The sequence below is a fragment of the Perca fluviatilis genome, chromosome 17 (genome assembly GCF_010015445.1).
Source record: "Perca fluviatilis chromosome 17, GENO_Pfluv_1.0, whole genome shotgun sequence".
NCBI classification, from domain to species: domain Eukaryota; kingdom Metazoa; phylum Chordata; class Actinopteri; order Perciformes; family Percidae; genus Perca; species Perca fluviatilis.
Window position 1 is genome coordinate 23,041,504 of NC_053128.1, and position 18,099 is coordinate 23,059,602.

The window sequence follows — 18,099 nt, forward strand, 5'->3', positions numbered from 1 at the left end:
AGAGAGCAAAAATAAATACAATTTGGTTATACGTTTCTTGTATCACTGGGTAGAATGCAGTCATTGTATTAGATTAACTCAAACCAAACAAAAAGAGAACCTACTTCTGCATCTGCTTTGTGCTTCAGTTTTTTGGCCTCCTTTATGTAATGCTTTACAGGATAATGCCTACAGGTAAAAGAAGCTTTATTAGATGACTTACAACAATATACAACTAAACATTCAGAACAATAAAAGTTGTCATCACATACAAAATGCATGCATTTCCTAATAAAACTGTGGCAACAATTGCATTAAAATCAGAGGCAATATCCTTAATTAGTAGTTACTTTTTATACTATGTATACTGTGTTATGTGTTATATGGACCTGGGTGTGCAATAAAGCTTTATATTTAATACCAATGTCAGATTCTGGAAAATAAACTAAACAACAATTAATTATATTTACTAAAAAGGTCAAAAATGGCTAACATTTTTAAACTGTACCTAAAAAACTCAAAAGTCAAGATAACTGTATGAATAAAACTTTATTACAGCCACCCAATTTGCCCCATTCTCCCACTCCCTAAAATCCCATCAGACAGAGTTGACAAAGACCACACAGGAGAAAAAGAGTATGGAAAATTGATCTCAATTATGATGCGGATTTGGTCATACTTTGAAAGTTATTTGCTCTCTTACTGTAGCTTTTAAAAGGACAGCAGGGAAGTTCCCATTACATGTGGCACCAAGTAACATCAAACTTATTTTTTAAAGGTTTTGGTACACTGCTCAAACTGTCTCTGGACAATATCTCGGAACTGTCTCTGTTCTGTGAATTTTCTTTACCCATGGAAAAACTGGAAATAAAGAAAAAATTATATATAAAGGAAGAAAAAAAGGGAGGAGAAAGAAAAAGAAAGAGAGGGAAAAAAAAAAAAAAAAAAAAAAAAAAAAAAAAAGGAGGGGAGAGGTTTTTGGGGGGGGGGGGGGGTGGGGGGGGTGGTGGGTGGTGGTGGGGGGGGGGGGGGGGGGGGGGGGGGGGTTTGGGGGGGGGGGGGGGGGGGGGGTTTTTTTTTTTTTTGGTAGGGGATTTTGGGGGGGGTTTTTTTGGGAAAGAAACAATGCACTAATATAATGTAAGCTTGGTGCTTATATACAGTTACCTTTTCAAAGTGTGGGTGTTCTGTGTGCTTTCCACCGCTCTTCTTGTGCTTATGGGTGTCTATGTTCTTCACAGCCTCCTTACTAGACTCCTGGGCCTCTCCAGTACTGCGTCTGTGCACCTTTGGACCTTTAGCAGCATTTTTGGGAGTCAGAGGCTGCTGCAAAGGAACAGGAATTTTCTTTGCCTTCTTTCGCTCTCTGTCCTCTTTTGAATTGCTGGAACATCTGTAGGTGACAAAATCAGAGAGCTTGTGTGATTTGACACACACCCACAACAGAAAGAACGTTTCATTTTAAAAATGGTTAATGTTACCCCTAATACAAAAAACAAGTACGGGATGCCTCTGATTTAAGGGACCTACTCCAGTTTGACAGAAGCATGAGTTGATGAGGCATTCTTGCTGTCCAGCTTCTGTTTCTTCCTGGGAAGATGTGTATGGTCTACCTCAGCCTAGAAGACAATAAAGCACACATTGAAATAAAAATATAATGTACACGTATGCTAACTAGAACAGACCTAGACTCTTATATTTCTCACATTTTGCGATACACTCTTTTTGCTGGTTTTGGTGAGTTTGTGTCCTGTAGAAGCATCACTGCCCCCTCCATCTTGCTCTATGACCAGTGCTGATCTCTTTGCATTGCTGGGTATCTCCTGGTGGTTGCCGGAGGTCCAGGGGACTCTTGAGAGCAGACTTAGATCAATCTTCACCAGCAGGGATCTAGGAGGCCTGTGGGGGTCCCGAGAACTCTTGGCTGCCTGCCCTGTCTTCTTTAAGTGTTCGTGGGTTGTTTTGTGAGAGATCTTGGTGCCCTTCTGGCAGATGGTCTCCGACTTTGGTTTGGAGCAACTGATTCTGAGTGGTGGGGCCTGAGGCAGCTGGTCAGGCTGAGCAGGATTTTGGGTGGGGCAGGAGCAGGGGTTAGGATATTGTACACCACATGATGGACAATGACCACCCAGCACCACCGTGACAACAGGCTCTGATCCAGCCTTCCCTTTGTCAAGTGACTCGTGTTTAGAAGTCCTCTTACTGTTTCTTTTAGTGTCACTGTTGTCCTTGCTTTTCTTGCCATGTCCTGTTTTCGTCTTAACCTTGGGTCTATCTGTGAAACGGGGGTCTTTGTCTCGTGTGGCGACAACTTCCTCACACTTCACGCCAATAGCTGCTTCAGTGCAATCTGGGCAACTTGCCTTTGCTGGTTTTGAGGAGTGCGTGTTGCATGAAAGTTTCCTGGAACTGCTACAGCTGTTCAAGTCAGCAGAGTTTTTTTTTTGGCTACTTTGATGGTTATAGTTGTCCTGGGGGCTTTCACTGTGCTGCTGGAGTTTTGCAAGCTTATCAGTAAACTCTTTTTGCTCAGAAGAAGGCTGAGGTTTAGACTCCCTAGTGGGGTCGACCACCTCTACACTGAGCGAGGGCTTGGAGCTTTGAGTGGGCGGTGGCTGTTTGTGCGCTGGGCTCTCAGAGACATGTACACCGCTTCGACTTTCAGTGCCAGAGTTCTGCTGGCTGGACCTGATCCAGTTCCCCAACTGCCAATCACCATGGGCCACTGCTGGAGCATCCGGCTAAAAAAAGACACAAACACAAAACACATGATTTCAAAAAAATTAGGAAGCAACCAATTCAGAGAACGCATGTTTCTGTGTCCTAAACAAAAAAGGACAAGCAGCAATTACCTCGGTTTTAACGGTGTTGCTCACAGGGAGTTGAGGTGGCTCCTCGATGGTGCTTTCACTGTCCAACTCTGATCTTGAGCCACTCTCCGAGTCGCTGGAGCAAGCGGACTCTACCTCTCTGAAATGGGCTGCTTCAAATGAACTACAGCGAACACACACAAAACACCACAATAATATCACATAGTAGTGTTATAGGATTAATGGAGTAACAATCATTATGTGCCACATGACCAGGCTGTACGGGGAAACTGTGTTTGGCAAATATTATGTGTGGGGAAGAAACCGATCTTCTGTTTTTTTCTGAAAATTAGAGCTTTGACGAGTCTTTTAATCAATTAGTTGATGACAGAAAAAGAAGAAAAATAAACGACTAATCACTTTAGGCTTTTTTCATGCAAAAATACAAAGCGTTTCCAGCTTCTCGAATGTGGGGATTTTCTTTGTCATTTATGAATATCAAAAACAAGATATTTGAATACATCATCTTGGTCTGTGGGAAATCCATTTTTCATTATTTTCTATACACAAAACAATCTAGAAAATTATCTGCAGAAAATAATTGATGGTTAAATAATCTGTAGTTGCAGCCCTAATGAAAATATTTGTAAGCTGTCTGTATGGCTGGTTGAATACAGCCTATGGTCAGCCAGTGGTCCTCAGGTTGGCAATTTACAGTTCAGCTGTGCATCTGAAATTATGGCACAGAAAAAGCCAAGTCACTTACAATGAGGAGCTCTGCTGGATGAGCTGGGATGGATCTACAGGAGAGGATTCTTTAGGATAGTTTTCTTCAAAGAAATGACAAATAAAACAAATTAGTCCAACAAAAGACACAAGTCATTACGTGTACATGTCACACAAATGTGAATTTGGATTCCATGCACTGCAGGTGAGCCGTGTTTAACACTAACCACCATTCATACAATGATTGTTGTAAAAATGAAAATACAGATGACGTACAGCTATATCTCCAGGAGCAAAGATTATACAATTGCAGCTACTTTTTATTAAAGTCATGAATTAATCAGGATACTCACAACATTTATGTCAAGAATATCAGACTGGTGCATCATTTCTACAGTTCAGTCTTTGATCAGCACACAGTAACACAGTAACCTGTTCCTAAAATGTTTTGTTAGCATTTCCCAAACTCCATCTTATGTCTAAAATTGCACACCTGTTGCACAAAAACTGTTTTTCTTGCTCAGTGTAATAGTAAATAGAACACACAGCAGATACACTAATTTTAGTCATGCATATGATAGCCAATGCAGCTACAAAAATACTAAAATACTATATAAACATTGGTGAGATAATATCTGGTCAGGCAGACCGAAGTTAATTTGCTTTGGGAATGAAAGTTTAATATTTGACTGACTGAACAACTGAATGATCCGAGTCTGGTTTCTAAATCCTGTCTTGTGCAGTCAAACAACTGTTTCTGTAATGTGCACTTACAATGGCACTTTTGCACTTACAATGGCAATTAACAGTGCTTTTGTAAATAAGTAAAGGAAAAAGGCCTGAGAAAAGTGAAAGATCATTCCTCTCTTCTACATGACTGCCTCTTACTCTTAGCTGAAGTTAACTTGAGATAAAATTGTAGGGTTGTTTCTATCCTCTGGTATGTTGTGGCCAGTTCACATAATAGGGCAGAGTGGTTGTACAAGTTACCATAGAAACATTGCTTTGGAGAAAAGATAGGGCAAGGACTATTAGCAAGGTGCTGCTTTAACTCAATGGATGTTAAAAGTTGAAGAGAAGAGAGGAGAATATTAACGCCACACCAACTTTCACCAATGATGATCAAACCTCCAAATACATCTACAGGTTTTACAGCAGATGCTTCATGATGATGGATCCATTCCAGACATAACCGACTCTAACCCTGCTAGTTTTCATGATACAGTGACATCATTTTTACTTATTATAAATGTGCATCCTTGTTCTGTGCCTGAATTGTACTCTGTCTCATTCCGTCATTACTCACTTTGTTCTGGACATGAGGAGACATGCTCCGATTCCTATGAAGACACAGAAGAAAACATAAGTTGCTTTAACCTAGGTTACACATTTGTTTGCTTTAGATTTGCACATTTGCATCTACATCACACTAATCTGATAACTTGTGTAATAATCGGTACTGTACATGCACATCTTTAATTAACAAGACTTAAGGCCTTATAACCGGATATTTTTTCTCATCTTGGAGCTTAAGCAGTAGTAAGGCCAGGAAACGTTTGACCTGAGAGTGGTGTGAGACAAAAGGCCATGAGATCATTAAAATCAAAAGGGTTTATCCATTCTGAACATAAGGGTCCTCTTCAAAGTGCATGGTAATCTTACATTATGAAATAGTCTGGGTGCAAATTGAGTCAATTTCCTGTGGCGCTGACAACTTGACCTCGGGCGACACCAGGGGAAAGCTCACTGAGCATCCAATTGAAGATGGCTTCATTTGAAAAGTTACCACAAGTGAGGATGCAGGATTAGTGCAAACAAGACCCCTCCCTCTATGTACATATCGGCAACACCTGTGAGTGTAAAATCAAGATAGATTTAAATTTTTCTTAACCTTTAGGCTCTTACCTTGGCTTGGAATGGAGACTTGGTGGTTACACCTGTGTTAGGTGTGTGTATAGCTGTCAGGAGAGGGGGCCACGAGTGGGTCATTTCCTGTGGAGGGGAATAAGAAGAGTGTGATGAGCTAGGAGCCTACAGACATGCCAATGTACAAACATTTATAAAGCTTTTACATAAAATTCGCAATGATGTGAATCAATCCATAATGGAATCTCATCTCACTGTGCAAATACTATGCAATATTCATACATTATATATATATATATATATATATATATATATATGCAGCCCATGGGCCCACCACCTGTGGGAGGAACCGCTGGGGTCGAGTGCGCTACCACACGGGGGACAGTGAAGGTCAGGGGCCTTGACGGACCAGACCTGGGCAGCAGACGCTGGCTCTGGGGACGTGGAACGTCACCTCTCTGTGGGGGAAGGAGCCGGAACTGGTGCGGGAGGTGGAGCGCTACCGGTTAGATCTGGTGGGGCTTACCTCTACGCACAGTCTCGGTTCTGGAACCATACTCCTGGATAGGGGTTGGACTCTTTTCTTCTCCGGAGTTGCCCAGGGTGTGAGTTGCTGGGCGGGTGTGGGGATACTCACAAGCCCCCGCTGAGCGCCGCTACGTTGGAGTTTACCCCGGTGGACGAGAGGGTCGCCTCCCTACGCCTGCGGGTTGTGGGGGGGAAAACTGACTGTTGTTTGTGCATATGCACCAAACAAGAGTTCGGAGTATTCGGCCTTCTTGGAGACCTTGAGTGGAGTTCTGCATGGGGCTCCAGTGGGGGACTCCATTGTTTTGCTGGGGGACTACAATGCGCACGTGGGCAATGATGGAGACACATGGAGAGGTGTGATTGGGAGGAACGGCCTCCCTGATCTAAACCAGAGTGGTTGTTTGTTGTTGGACTTCTGTGCTAGTCATGGATTGTCTATAACAAACACCATGTTTGAACATAGGGATGCTCATAAGTGTACGTGGTACCAGAGCACCCTAGGCCAAAGGTCAATGATCGATTTTATAATCGTTTCATCTGATCTGAGGCCGTATGTTTTGGACACTCGGGTGAAGAGAGGGGCGTAGCTGTCAACCGATCACCATCTGGTGGCGAGTTGGGTCAGGGGGTGGCGTCTCCCTTAGAGATAGGGTGAGAAGCTCAGTCATCAGTGAGGAGCTCGGAGTAGAGCCGCTGCTCCTTTGCGTCGAAAGGAGCCAGTTGAGGTGGTTCGGGCATCTGGTAAGGATGCCCCCTGGGCGCCTCCATAGGGAGGTGTTCCAGGCACGTCCAGCTGGGAGGAGGCCTCGGGGAAGACCCAGGACTAGGTGGAGGGATTATATCTCCAACCTGGCCTGGGAATGCATCGGGATCCTCCAGTCGGAGCTGGTTAATGTGGCTCGGGAAAGGGAAGTTTGGGGTTCCCTGCTGGAGCTGCTCCCCCCCGTGACCCGACACTGGATAAGCGGATGAAGATGGATGGATGGATGGATATATTATATGGCCACTTAGTGAGGTGCACCTGGCACAGACACAACTAGCTTCTCTAAAACGCTAACTCATGTGTCTTCAACTCCACATAAAGCATGCAAACAGCGTCAGAAGTTCAGTCACTATTCATCACAGTAGATGTGGTATGATGCGTGACATATGTAACTTTGAACATGATTTTTGATGCTTCCTAGGATTTTCCAGGAGTCGCCTGGTCAGAGGAATCGCGGGTTTTGCATCACGAAGGGTTAAAATACATGACTCATGTTACTATGCTTTTTTGTGGCAAACCATACATACATTCATTCAAACTTTATTTATACTTGAGAGATGATTGAGGGAGGACCCTCATTTACAATGTCATTGATTCAAATTACAAAGAAAAAAACAAAACAACACAGAAAAGAAGCGACACCATCATAAGAAAAATAGAAAGACAATAAAACTTTCTGATTTGGAAAAATTATTTGATGAATAAATTAGGATAAAAAGGATGCAAAAGAAAGTACAATTATGTAAAGCAAGTACAAGTAGAAGTTTGCAGGTTTAAAACCAGATTTCTAAATTGTCTAAAAAGGCACAAGTGAGTTTATTTTAAGGAAGTGTTGTAATTTGTTCCAGGAGTCAGGTGCACTAAAGTTAAAACTTCAGACCGAGCTCGTGGAACATGAAGCAAAAGCCTGTCAGCAGAGCGAGTCTGATAATGTCCCTCTGAGTAAGTTCTGTAAGGTAGTGTGGTAGTTTTCCAATAAGAGCCTTATAGATAAAAAGATACCAATGAGTACCACGCCATCATAGAGAGAAGACCACCCAACACTTTCATAAAAAATACAATGATGTGTACCAGACATTAACAGTTATGATTCTCAAGGCAGCATGATAGACTGAGTACAGAGATTTAAGAGTTGAAGATGATGCATGTCTATAAATCACATCACCGTAGTCCAAAACCAACATGACTTTTTTGCCTGAGTCGGCACACAAGATTATCAATGGGAAATTTGAAGGAGAGCTTTTCATCCATCCAGATGCCGAGATATTAATATTTTGTGACTCTCTCAGACCATTGGTGGCAGTGTGATGATGTGCAGAATAGGTTCCTTACACACATAAGAACCTCTGATACCCATTCAAAGTCTTAACAACATAAAGTATCTGAGAATTGATGACAAGTTTTTTCCTTTATTCTTTAAGTTTGACATTTTGTCATAAATTAAAATTATTTTGATTGCTTTAGTGAGTATCGGGATCTCAGTGTAGCATGTTTGGGATAAGGTAAACTGGGCTGTTGGCAGCAAGACTGCGGGCCCTATTTTAACGATCTGAAACGGAAGTGTGAAACGCAAAACGCAAGTAGCTTTGTGGGCGGATCTCGGCCGCTGTTGCTATTATACCGGCGGGATAAATGACTCTTGCGCCCGACGCAAATCTCAAATGGGTTGGTCTGAAGTAGTTAGGTGTGGTTTGGGCGTAACGTGAAAATAACCAATCAGAGCGTCATCTCACATTCCCTTTAAGAGCAGGCGCGCTTGTTCCCTGGCGGATTGCTATTATAACGGCGGATTTGCCTGGCGCACACCAGCGGGAGCTGTCCGGGATGCGGCAAAGTAATAAATGCCCGTTTTGTCCGGGTGGCGATGTTGCTGCGGCCTCTCGGGCGCATCTCCTCAAGTCTGGAGAGGATTGCTGCAGCTGCCTCCAAACGCACCACCTGCACCTGTTGTGCCCCTTCCTCCTCCCCCAACTCCATCTCCGTCGACCCGCTCCATCAGGAGCGCATCGCGCATTGCCACTCCCAGACCAGATTCCGCCGGAGTGTCCAATCCCACCGTAGTTCAACATCACGTCTCCTTAAGTCCTCTAATATTTCCTCATTTATGTCATCAACACATCCATGATTCATGGAAATGTGTAAATCACAACAAGCCACAAAGAATGCTGCGACTTTTTGAGGATTGTAAAGTGCCTCCTGACCTATCCAAACACCTGAAGCGCATTTTCAGTAATATATTTCTCTGTAATTATGTATGGTTTTCAAAAATGTGACTGCTGTAGAAGAGAGAAGTGTATGCGCGTTGTGCACACGCTACATTATGGCCAAGCATTCATCTCTAAAATAGCATCTGAATAACGCGCTACTGACTTTAGACTAGCGCCACTGACTTTAGACCAGGTTTTTCCTGGTCAGTGGCAGAATTGTTTTCTGAAACTGCAAAATAGCACCAGGGAACGTTTGCACCGGAACATGCCTCCTCTTTTCGCTGAACCGCCCCCGGGAGCGCAAATACATTCCCTAATTTACCGACGTGTGTCTGTGGAGGGAAAAGTCCGCTGTGCGTGGGGTGCAAAATAGGAATGATACATGCGTCGGTGTACAAAGGCAATTGCGCGGAGTGCAAGATAGGGCCCTGCAGCTGTTCAGTATTCAGAAATTGCTAAATGTTCTGAAAGTCCAAATTGGCACAACATGCTACTATAGTAAATAAACAGTATAATAAACTACTCTGTATAAATCAAATAAATATGATAAGGTTGCTGCAAAGCCACTATATGTTGCTAGATTATTTCAAAGTCTTTCCCCAGCATGGGTCAGTAGCTCACATGCTAATCCTTGAAAACTCAGTGGAGCTGTGAGGTGAGTGAACAATTGAAAATACACAGAAACATAATGATAAAGAAAGTACTGTAGATCTGGAGCAGAAGGTTGTTGCAAGAAAGCTAAAATATAGAATACAGCCTTATTGAGCAAAGCAACAGTACCAATAACTAATTGTTTGCTAAAGACACAATATGGAAATTCTTTCAGCACTTTCTTGTAGAAGTATAGGTTGAAAATATTAAAAACAGAGGAACAGGAACAGAAGCTGTGGTGAAGTGGTTAGATTAGGAGGTACAGACACTTTGGGCGGATGGGTTCCTTATATTGGTCAGTAATCGTATATTTGTACAAACAGGGGGTTTACATGTTTTGAACTAAAATGTAACATTATTAAGATGGCATAAGACAATAGCCAACTGTAAATTAGAATGTAAACATCTGGACTTACCCTCAAGATGTCCTCAACACAAAGAACTTCATTTGGCCTTGTCTGTAGAAAAGGAAATTATTCACTTTGAGTTTCCAAAATGACAGTGAAAAACCTTTTTTTAAATCTAACTTGAAGAACAAACATAGAAAGATTTGTTTAGGGGCTAATGTTTTACAGAGCAACCCATTTTTGGTATTTCAGACTTTTTTTTAAATAAAATAGGCTTCCAAAAACCCCATTAAATCTGCTTTTATCCTACCCCCATTTTCATCTCAGATTGTTCACTCCTTGTTGTCGATGTGCTGCATGCGGTGAGTGCAACTATATCTCACCCGCATAGAGGCATATCTATCCCTACTAGGGGCATTGCCAGTTGTAATACAAGAGCTGTCATTTATCTTAAAACCTGCAATATGGCAAATCATCTGTAGGTATACTGTAACTTGTGGGGAATTGAAAACCCATATAGTATAGCAGAACAGTATGAAATATTAAAAATGCCTGAAAAAAAACAAATCAAACAGAAAAAAAGTGAAATCCAATTAAACATTGTTATGTGTATTTCCAAATCAGAGGTGTATTGCATTTCAGTGTTGTCCAGTAGAGAGCAGCACCGACATGCCAATACTAAATGCAAAGTACTGACATTACTTTTCATGAAGAGGTGCAGGTGACGTTTTTCTTTTTTTAGATGGAGACAAATTGTCCATGCCAAAATGAAATCAGTGAAATGAACAGCTTAGGGGCAGCGGTTTGATTTTAATGTGGAATTAAAAATGTTATTAAAGTTATTATAGCCAAAAAGCTAAATAATTGTCCTCTTAACATGTTTTTCCGTTTAAATAATGGCACAGTAAATGCCACCATAAAAAAGGAAATGCTTATTAACAATGTGTATTGTACTTTGATTTATTCTTTTGTTTGATTTGTTTTAATTGAGGCATTTAAAATCAACACCAGAATAAAAGAAGATGTAGAGACAAAAAACCCATTTTGATCTTTGCATTTTAGACCAATAAGCACTGAAAAAAGAGACAAATTAAAAAATCCTACATCCTATAAGTGAACATATATTCTGTCTGATCCATGTATATAAAATTGGGGTGGACAAAACATGAAAAATATCTATGAATATGATGCACTTCTATACTAGATCACCAGCATCAATCACTAGATGAGTGACGCAATACCCCATATCAGGCGGCAACGTAGGCCGACCCAAGCATCAGATAAATACTGTGTTTGAATGAATGAGTCGACAGGCTGCATTTCTGTTTGTTTTTTAGGACTGTCTTTCAGTTTTTCTTTCTGAATGGACAGTGTTTGAGACAAAGTCAGAGTGAACGGGCCAGAGCAGTTATGTAAGTTGGTGACAAAGGTCATTTATTGTTCTGCTGCTGAGGCCAGGGGTGAAGTTATCAGAGGCAGCTGAGGACACTCTGCTATGTGTGTAGGAATAGCATATCATTGAGAAGTAGAAATAGTGAAGAAGTAATGAGAGTACTATAGTTTGGAAACTGAAAGAACATTTCTGATTATACTGTATATCCAAAAATGTCTTATACATGGCTTTTTGCAGATGTGGAACTTAACTCAGGAGTGAAGTGTTGGTGAAAAATAGGGGAATGAGTAACTGCCTAGATATTCTGCACTGGATTAGCTTTAGCAGCGGAAATAGCCGCATATTCAGCACGGTTGTGCTGCTGCAGGCGGGGAGGGGGAGGTGTAGAGTGCTGCAGGTGCAAGGGGTGTGTGTGTGTGTGTGTGTGTGTGTGTGTGTGTGTGTGTGAATACAGTTAAACTGGAGTTCAGCCAAATTCTCCCAAACAAAGCAAGTCTAAGACCTTTTTAAAAAGTCATTTTTTAACAGTCAAGCAAGAATATCAGAACTATGAAGAGGTTTCAGGGAACTTCCTGAGATCAGCAGGCACACAATCTTCTAATCCCACAGTATATTCACAGTGCTGGGAAATAATAAGTAGTATTACCTCCAACAGGCACTGGAAGCACCAAATAAGAGATTTAGTGGTATATGATATCGCAAGACAATTATATCTATGTTACTGAAGAGGAAGATATACTTATAAAATGAATATTTTTTCAAAATCAGATTCAAATTCAAATCATAAGCTGTACCATATATACCAACAACAATAAACATATCACAATATATCCCTAAGGAGATCTATAAAGTATTCTGATTCTGATATACTAAAGTATTTATACCATACTGTACTTTAGAGCCTACCTTTATATTTACCAGTGTTCTAGTATTAAACAAATGTAGAGAGCCACAGTAAAACTGGAACTTCCAGGTTTCCTGCAGCAAAACCTAATTCAAAATCAAACTCAAATTTGTAGTAATGAATAATACAAAAAGATCTAGCCCTGCAATATAACCTTGCTCACCACCAGTATGATGTCTGGTTGTCTATCTAGGGATATATGTAGAATATTGTTGTTTATTATGTATTTCTGTAATGTTTAATAATAATAAAAAAAAAACATTTCCCACAAGCCCATGACCATTGTGGGTTTTACGTCATCAGCCTGACAGACTGAGGGCCGTTGATGGCCGCTGCTGGTCTGGAAATGGGGTCAGGATTACAGCTCTGTTACTACTGCTATTCCAATTAATGTAATAGTTCAAATTTTTGGGAAACACGCTTATTTGCATTCTTGCTGAGAGTTAGATAAAAATCAATTCCAATCTCAATGCTAAATACCAAGCTACAGCCCACAGCCGGTTAGTTTAGCTTTGCATAAAGACTGAAAACTGGGGGGAAACAGCTAGCATGGCTCTGTCTAAGATAATAAAATCCACCTACCAGCATCTATAAAGTTCACTAATTAACATGTCATATCTCATATGTTTGATCTGTCCAAAAACAAAAACGTAAAAACAACAAGTGGCAAGTTCAAGGAAGCAGGAGTATTTCTAGCTAGGCTAGCAGTTTTCTCCTTTTCTATTCTTTATGCTAAGCAGCCACATTACATTTGAAATAATATGATATCGTATTACAGTTATGAGATCTAAGACAACATACTCGCCTCCAAAAATTGTGGCGGTATCTTCGTTTTTCCCACATCAGATTTGTTGGTCAACTCTGGTAGAGATACATATGGCTCTGGTGAAGGCTTCAGCTCAGGTGACTCGCTGACCACTTGGTCCTGACCATCCATGGGCCGCACATACGCTGTTGGCTTCTGGGTCATGACTACGCTGGGCTGCTTTGACGACAAGAGTGAAGGGAAGGTCTGGGAAGGTTGTGCGTTACCCTTGTTGGCTTGAGGCAGAGATGTATCTTTGGGGGACTGTTTTAGGTTAAATGTGGAAACATCCATGGTGCTGGCAGACTCAGAGGAGTGATCTGTGGGACCTTGAAGTTGATGTCTATCAAAGGTGTCCTTAGTGTCCACGTCATTGGTATCATGGTCACTGGAATGTGGGAAGGGTGGCGGCTTAGTATCAGGAGACTGAGAAGACATTTCCTGGGGAAGGCTGACACGCTCCCTGAGATCTGCGTGGGCTTCACTCTTTTGTTGATGTCCTGAGAAGCTGAGCTGACTGTGGTTCAAAGATGCATTTGAGAAAATTGATGAATGACCATGGTGGTTAGGAGAAGAGGTAGTGAACGTCCCCATGGGCTGAGAGGAGTAACCGTTACTAGAGGGGGATTTCTGACTTTGGGTGGACATGTAATGGACCTGGTTATGGAATGGAGGTTTGGTTGGTTTATCGGTGTTTGGCTGACCCTGATCTGACTGTGAGAAGGTTACACAAGTAGGAATGGGTAAAGGCTCAATGGCAAAGGGATACGGATGATTCACATCTTCATAACTGCCCAGCATCCTCTGGATTCGATTGGAAAGCTCATCCCCTTTGTTTGTCTGCAAAAAGAAAGGTTAGTTATGTTAACAGAGGACAGATAACTCTATAGTTCTAAAACACATTCTTATAATTCTCTGAAAACAATCCTGCTACATCCTCTGCATGTTTTTTTGCATACAAATATCATATTATCTATTTAGTAAAACTAAACAGGATTTTGGAATTTTTAAAAAGGTATAGTTGAAGAACATATGATTGACCTCTGAAACCAAACACCTTTGTCTGCAAACAGATTTTTCAGAACAACGTCTGTGTTGAGATTCCTCACACATTGTAGATGAAATACAACAATGTTTTGGTACTGACCCTTCACAACTTTTTTAAAAAGAAGTCAAAAATAAGCATATTTTTAACTACAGTAGAAGCCCTGTGTCATCAACCCCTTTCACACATGCACTGAAAACCTGAAATTATCTTGACATTACCCGGCGTCCAACACGACAATCTCTGTTGTGCGCTACATGTGTGAAAGGTAAACTCCAGACTATGTCAAGACCTGATTCCTCAGACTTCGGACACTGTCTGGAGTTCATATGTGAAAACTCAAAAACTGCTATCATTATTTAACTACTGTTGTGTGCCTTTACCTTGTATGGTTCCCTAAAGAGTGGCACATTCTCAGCGCTGAGTTCTTTGGTTTGGCTTGTTTCTTGGTTCCTCTGTTCCCATGCTTGGAGGCGAAGACGGTTCCTTTTCTCATTGTGTAGACTGTAGAACATTACAAAGAAACACAGATCTTAAGTCAGCATTGCATTAACAAGTGCATTATTTCTGTAACTCTAGTTACAATACAATTACCCAATAAAAAGATGCGGTAGGTACCTCAAATGTCAAAACAGAAACTGATGACATGCTCCATGTATTTTGTATGTGTAGTGTTTTCATTTTTTCGATGATTATAAACCCCAGAACAATAAATCTGACTGATCCTTATGATAAAATCAGTTTTGGCTAAAGACACCAGAAAATTTAGAGACTGTAAATTTATGGCATCTTATCACAGACTTATCTACCCATGGGGCAGAGCAGCAGGGTCTAATGGGAGAAGACAGCCCATCATATCAACTGAAAAGTTAATTAGACTCACAGACACCTTGAGGATTCACCACAACATTCACATCTGTTCTCTCTAGTCCCTAAAGAGAACATGCAGACATCAAATGGATACTACTCGTCCAGATATGATGCAAACGACAAAAGAGCTTGTTCACTATAGTAAATTACATTGTGGAACAACAGCAGGCCCCGTGGGATCAGGCGCCCGGTTTAAAACTTTAAATATACTAAAGTGCACACCTATCCACATTTTGAAATGTTGTACTTTTCGTCCCAAAATACAGTGTTGATCATCCTCACTGACAGCCACCCCAATGGGATGCTTCCATGGCAACAAGTGGAGCAGCACAGATTTGGGACTAAGCCAAATAGATGAGCACTTACTCATTAATGGAGCAGAGACACTGACCAAACTACTAGAACAGCACAAACTGGCCCTGCCCAGTCACAGTACTACCCAGGGGTAAAGCAACATACTGTGCCTTGTATTAAATTACGCATTAGTCTTCCAAAACAAACATGAAGATCACATTTTGTTCATGATTGTGCATGTTGATGATGTGACACAAGCACGCAACTTACAGAATATAATTAGAAACAGCTCCTGCTAGCAATACCGTGGTTTAAATTATTGATGAGGCTGAAACATAAACTGTAGCACTCACACAGTGATTTAATCCTAATATTGGGTTAACCTCTAACCATTTAATAATTAGTCACATCTGCATTCTGCAAATTAACATGCAAGCTCAACATTAACCTGTTTGGACCAATGTCAAATATTTTGAGCAGTCTGGCTGCTCCTGTAGGCAGTTTGATGGGCAATTTTCCTGTCTTTAGAACAAATTATAATTCGCTGTAGCCCCGTGTGTAGACTAGAGCCTTCCACCAAGGTGAATGGGAGAGCTTGGAGTGTACGGATTTACCAATCACAGATGACAAATGCCAGAAACTGAATAAATGTAGAATAAAAAAGGTGACATGACAACCTGTCCACTAGGGCTGGGCGACATGACGATATATATCATGAAAACGATATAAAAATGTATATTGTATAACCTATACAGGTATTTCTCTATATCGTTTCTATCACAATGTCAAAAAAAACATCGGCCAAACTGCGTTATGACAATATTTATGTTATATTAATCGGCAACTATTTTGATAATTGATTAAGCAGTCAGAGACTCTTTTTTTTTTTTTTTTACGTAAAAAAAATCTCTGATTACAGCTTCTTAAATGTCAATATTTTCTATCTTATTCACTCCTTCATAACAGTAAACTGAATATCTGTGAGTTGTGGACCTTTTATATATATGTCAATGGTTGTGGAGAAGCAAGACATTTGAAGACGCATCTTGGCCCTTGATCACATTTTTCTGACATTTTATAGACCAAACTAAACTAACTAAACTAATCGAGAAAATAATCGACAATAAAAGTAATCATTAGTTGCAGCCCTACACAGAATTATACAAACATACATGCTATATCGGGATATATATCTTATCGAGATATAAAATGTCCTATATCGGGACAGAAGATTATGACCATATCTTCCAGCCCTGTTGACCGTAATCAAACCGGATGTCGGCAACATTCTATTCATGCAACTAGCGTGATTGTTCCTTACATTTTTTTTTCATTAACTTTATTGTATACATTCACACATACAATTTAGCTAGCTAGGTGACTGAAACGTAAATTGTATCTCTCCTGCTCAGATTATTATAGCTGTGGTTGACTTGTGCTTCAGTCTCAGTCATCCTGCCCTGTATTTTTAGGGTGGTTTTACAGCAAAATGACATTAAACAGACAAGAGTCGAACCAGTTTTGTCTTGTTATTCAACTTGTTACCCAAAATCCAAGTTAGTCAGAACATGACGCATGAGGTTAACGTTACAGAAATTCAGAGTATGCGTAACGTTTGCTTTAATTTAATGTTACATAAACTAGCTTGTAAGTTATAAACACAGCAGCCCCTTTAACCAGCCTGCTCTTTCCAGCTGATTCCACTTCTTCCTCGAACTGCTTATCAAAGCCAAAATCCCTTCATGTCAGTTTTCCAATAACCACAGAAAATTACTAGACTAACGTTAGATTTTCTTCTGATATTTTCACAGAGTTTCTAACTAAAACTTTACTTGGGTAAAGTGCGCTGCTAGTGAGCTGGCTAACCGTGTCTAGCTAATTAACGATAGTTACCCGATCAGGCTGTGAAGCTAGCGCCCAGCTGCTAGCAGCTAGCTGCGGCTGTGTCTGCCTACCTCGGCTGAGATGCCATGGTGCGCCTCTCACAACAACCAAAGTTGGTTGTCATTTGTTTCTGACAGTCCTCAGCAAGGTGTCCTTCTCACTTGGTCACATTGTTTTGTTTTACCGCTGAAGAATTAGTTAATTTAAATGGCTGTCAGGCCGCCGTAGTTTGATAGTTGTCTGCTAACCGTCTGTGTTTGGGTTGTTCTCTCTCTCTCTCTCTCTCTCTCTCTCTCTCTCTCTCTCTCTCTCTCACTCACACACAACACACACACACACACACACACACACACACACACACACACACACACACACACACACACACACACACACACACACACACACACACACACACACACACACACTGTCTGCCTACTGGATTGTTCTACTTTATTCAGCCATCCGGGGACCAAGCTCAGTTTCATACACTCAGTCCAAGTTTGTCTGAAAACACCTCTAAAGCAGTTGTGTTACTATTATAAGAGTAAATACAAAGTAAATGAAACAATTAAGTCCAATAACAGCTATATCATTCACTGTGTTTTTCCACATCACGAAAGTTTGCCCAAACTTAATACTATTACCCCTGCGTAACAGACATGGTACAGTCATCTCTGTTTATGTTTTTACCCCAGACTGATGTGTATGAGTCCTGATAAAAACTTGTAAAAGTCGATTTTAAAGCTCATGCATGTTTGCAAATTAACTTCATTTTAAGTGGATGTTGACAGCTGGAAAAAATAAATAGATTTCTCACCTGACACAAAGAAGGATAGATTATAGATACAGATATGATACAGACAGAATACAATGCAAGCTATGTGACTAAATGGTAGCTTTTTAACCATTTGTTTTATGCATAAGAATAGCAAAATTTAATGAATTATTTGTTTTTTTAATTATGGTTCAGAGAGGCTGTCACATACACTGTCAATGAACCACTGACTTAAAATAAAAGGTATAT

General features: G+C 40.8%; 1 protein-coding gene across 1 annotated transcript in view; it reads right to left on the bottom strand.

Annotated features, from left to right (window-relative positions):
* aff1 (AF4/FMR2 family, member 1) overlaps nucleotides 1-17,379 on the bottom strand; it is a 22,788-nt gene extending 5,409 nt beyond the window's left edge. Inside the window, exons 1-13 of the mRNA XM_039780494.1 lie at nucleotides 17,147-17,379; nucleotides 14,411-14,531; nucleotides 12,983-13,822; nucleotides 9,950-9,991; nucleotides 5,421-5,507; nucleotides 4,822-4,855; nucleotides 3,556-3,619; nucleotides 2,832-2,973; nucleotides 1,686-2,720; nucleotides 1,510-1,598; nucleotides 1,147-1,372; nucleotides 830-840; nucleotides 105-276 (exon numbers count right to left, since the gene is read on the bottom strand). Coding sequence (XP_039636428.1) covers nucleotides 105-276; nucleotides 830-840; nucleotides 1,147-1,372; nucleotides 1,510-1,598; nucleotides 1,686-2,720; nucleotides 2,832-2,973; nucleotides 3,556-3,619; nucleotides 4,822-4,855; nucleotides 5,421-5,507; nucleotides 9,950-9,991; nucleotides 12,983-13,822; nucleotides 14,411-14,531; nucleotides 17,147-17,199 — 2,916 coding nt within the window. The 5' untranslated portion in view covers nucleotides 17,200-17,379. The remainder of the gene's footprint in view (nucleotides 1-104; nucleotides 277-829; nucleotides 841-1,146; nucleotides 1,373-1,509; nucleotides 1,599-1,685; nucleotides 2,721-2,831; nucleotides 2,974-3,555; nucleotides 3,620-4,821; nucleotides 4,856-5,420; nucleotides 5,508-9,949; nucleotides 9,992-12,982; nucleotides 13,823-14,410; nucleotides 14,532-17,146) is intronic.
* Nucleotides 17,380-18,099: the final 720 nt, after the last annotated feature.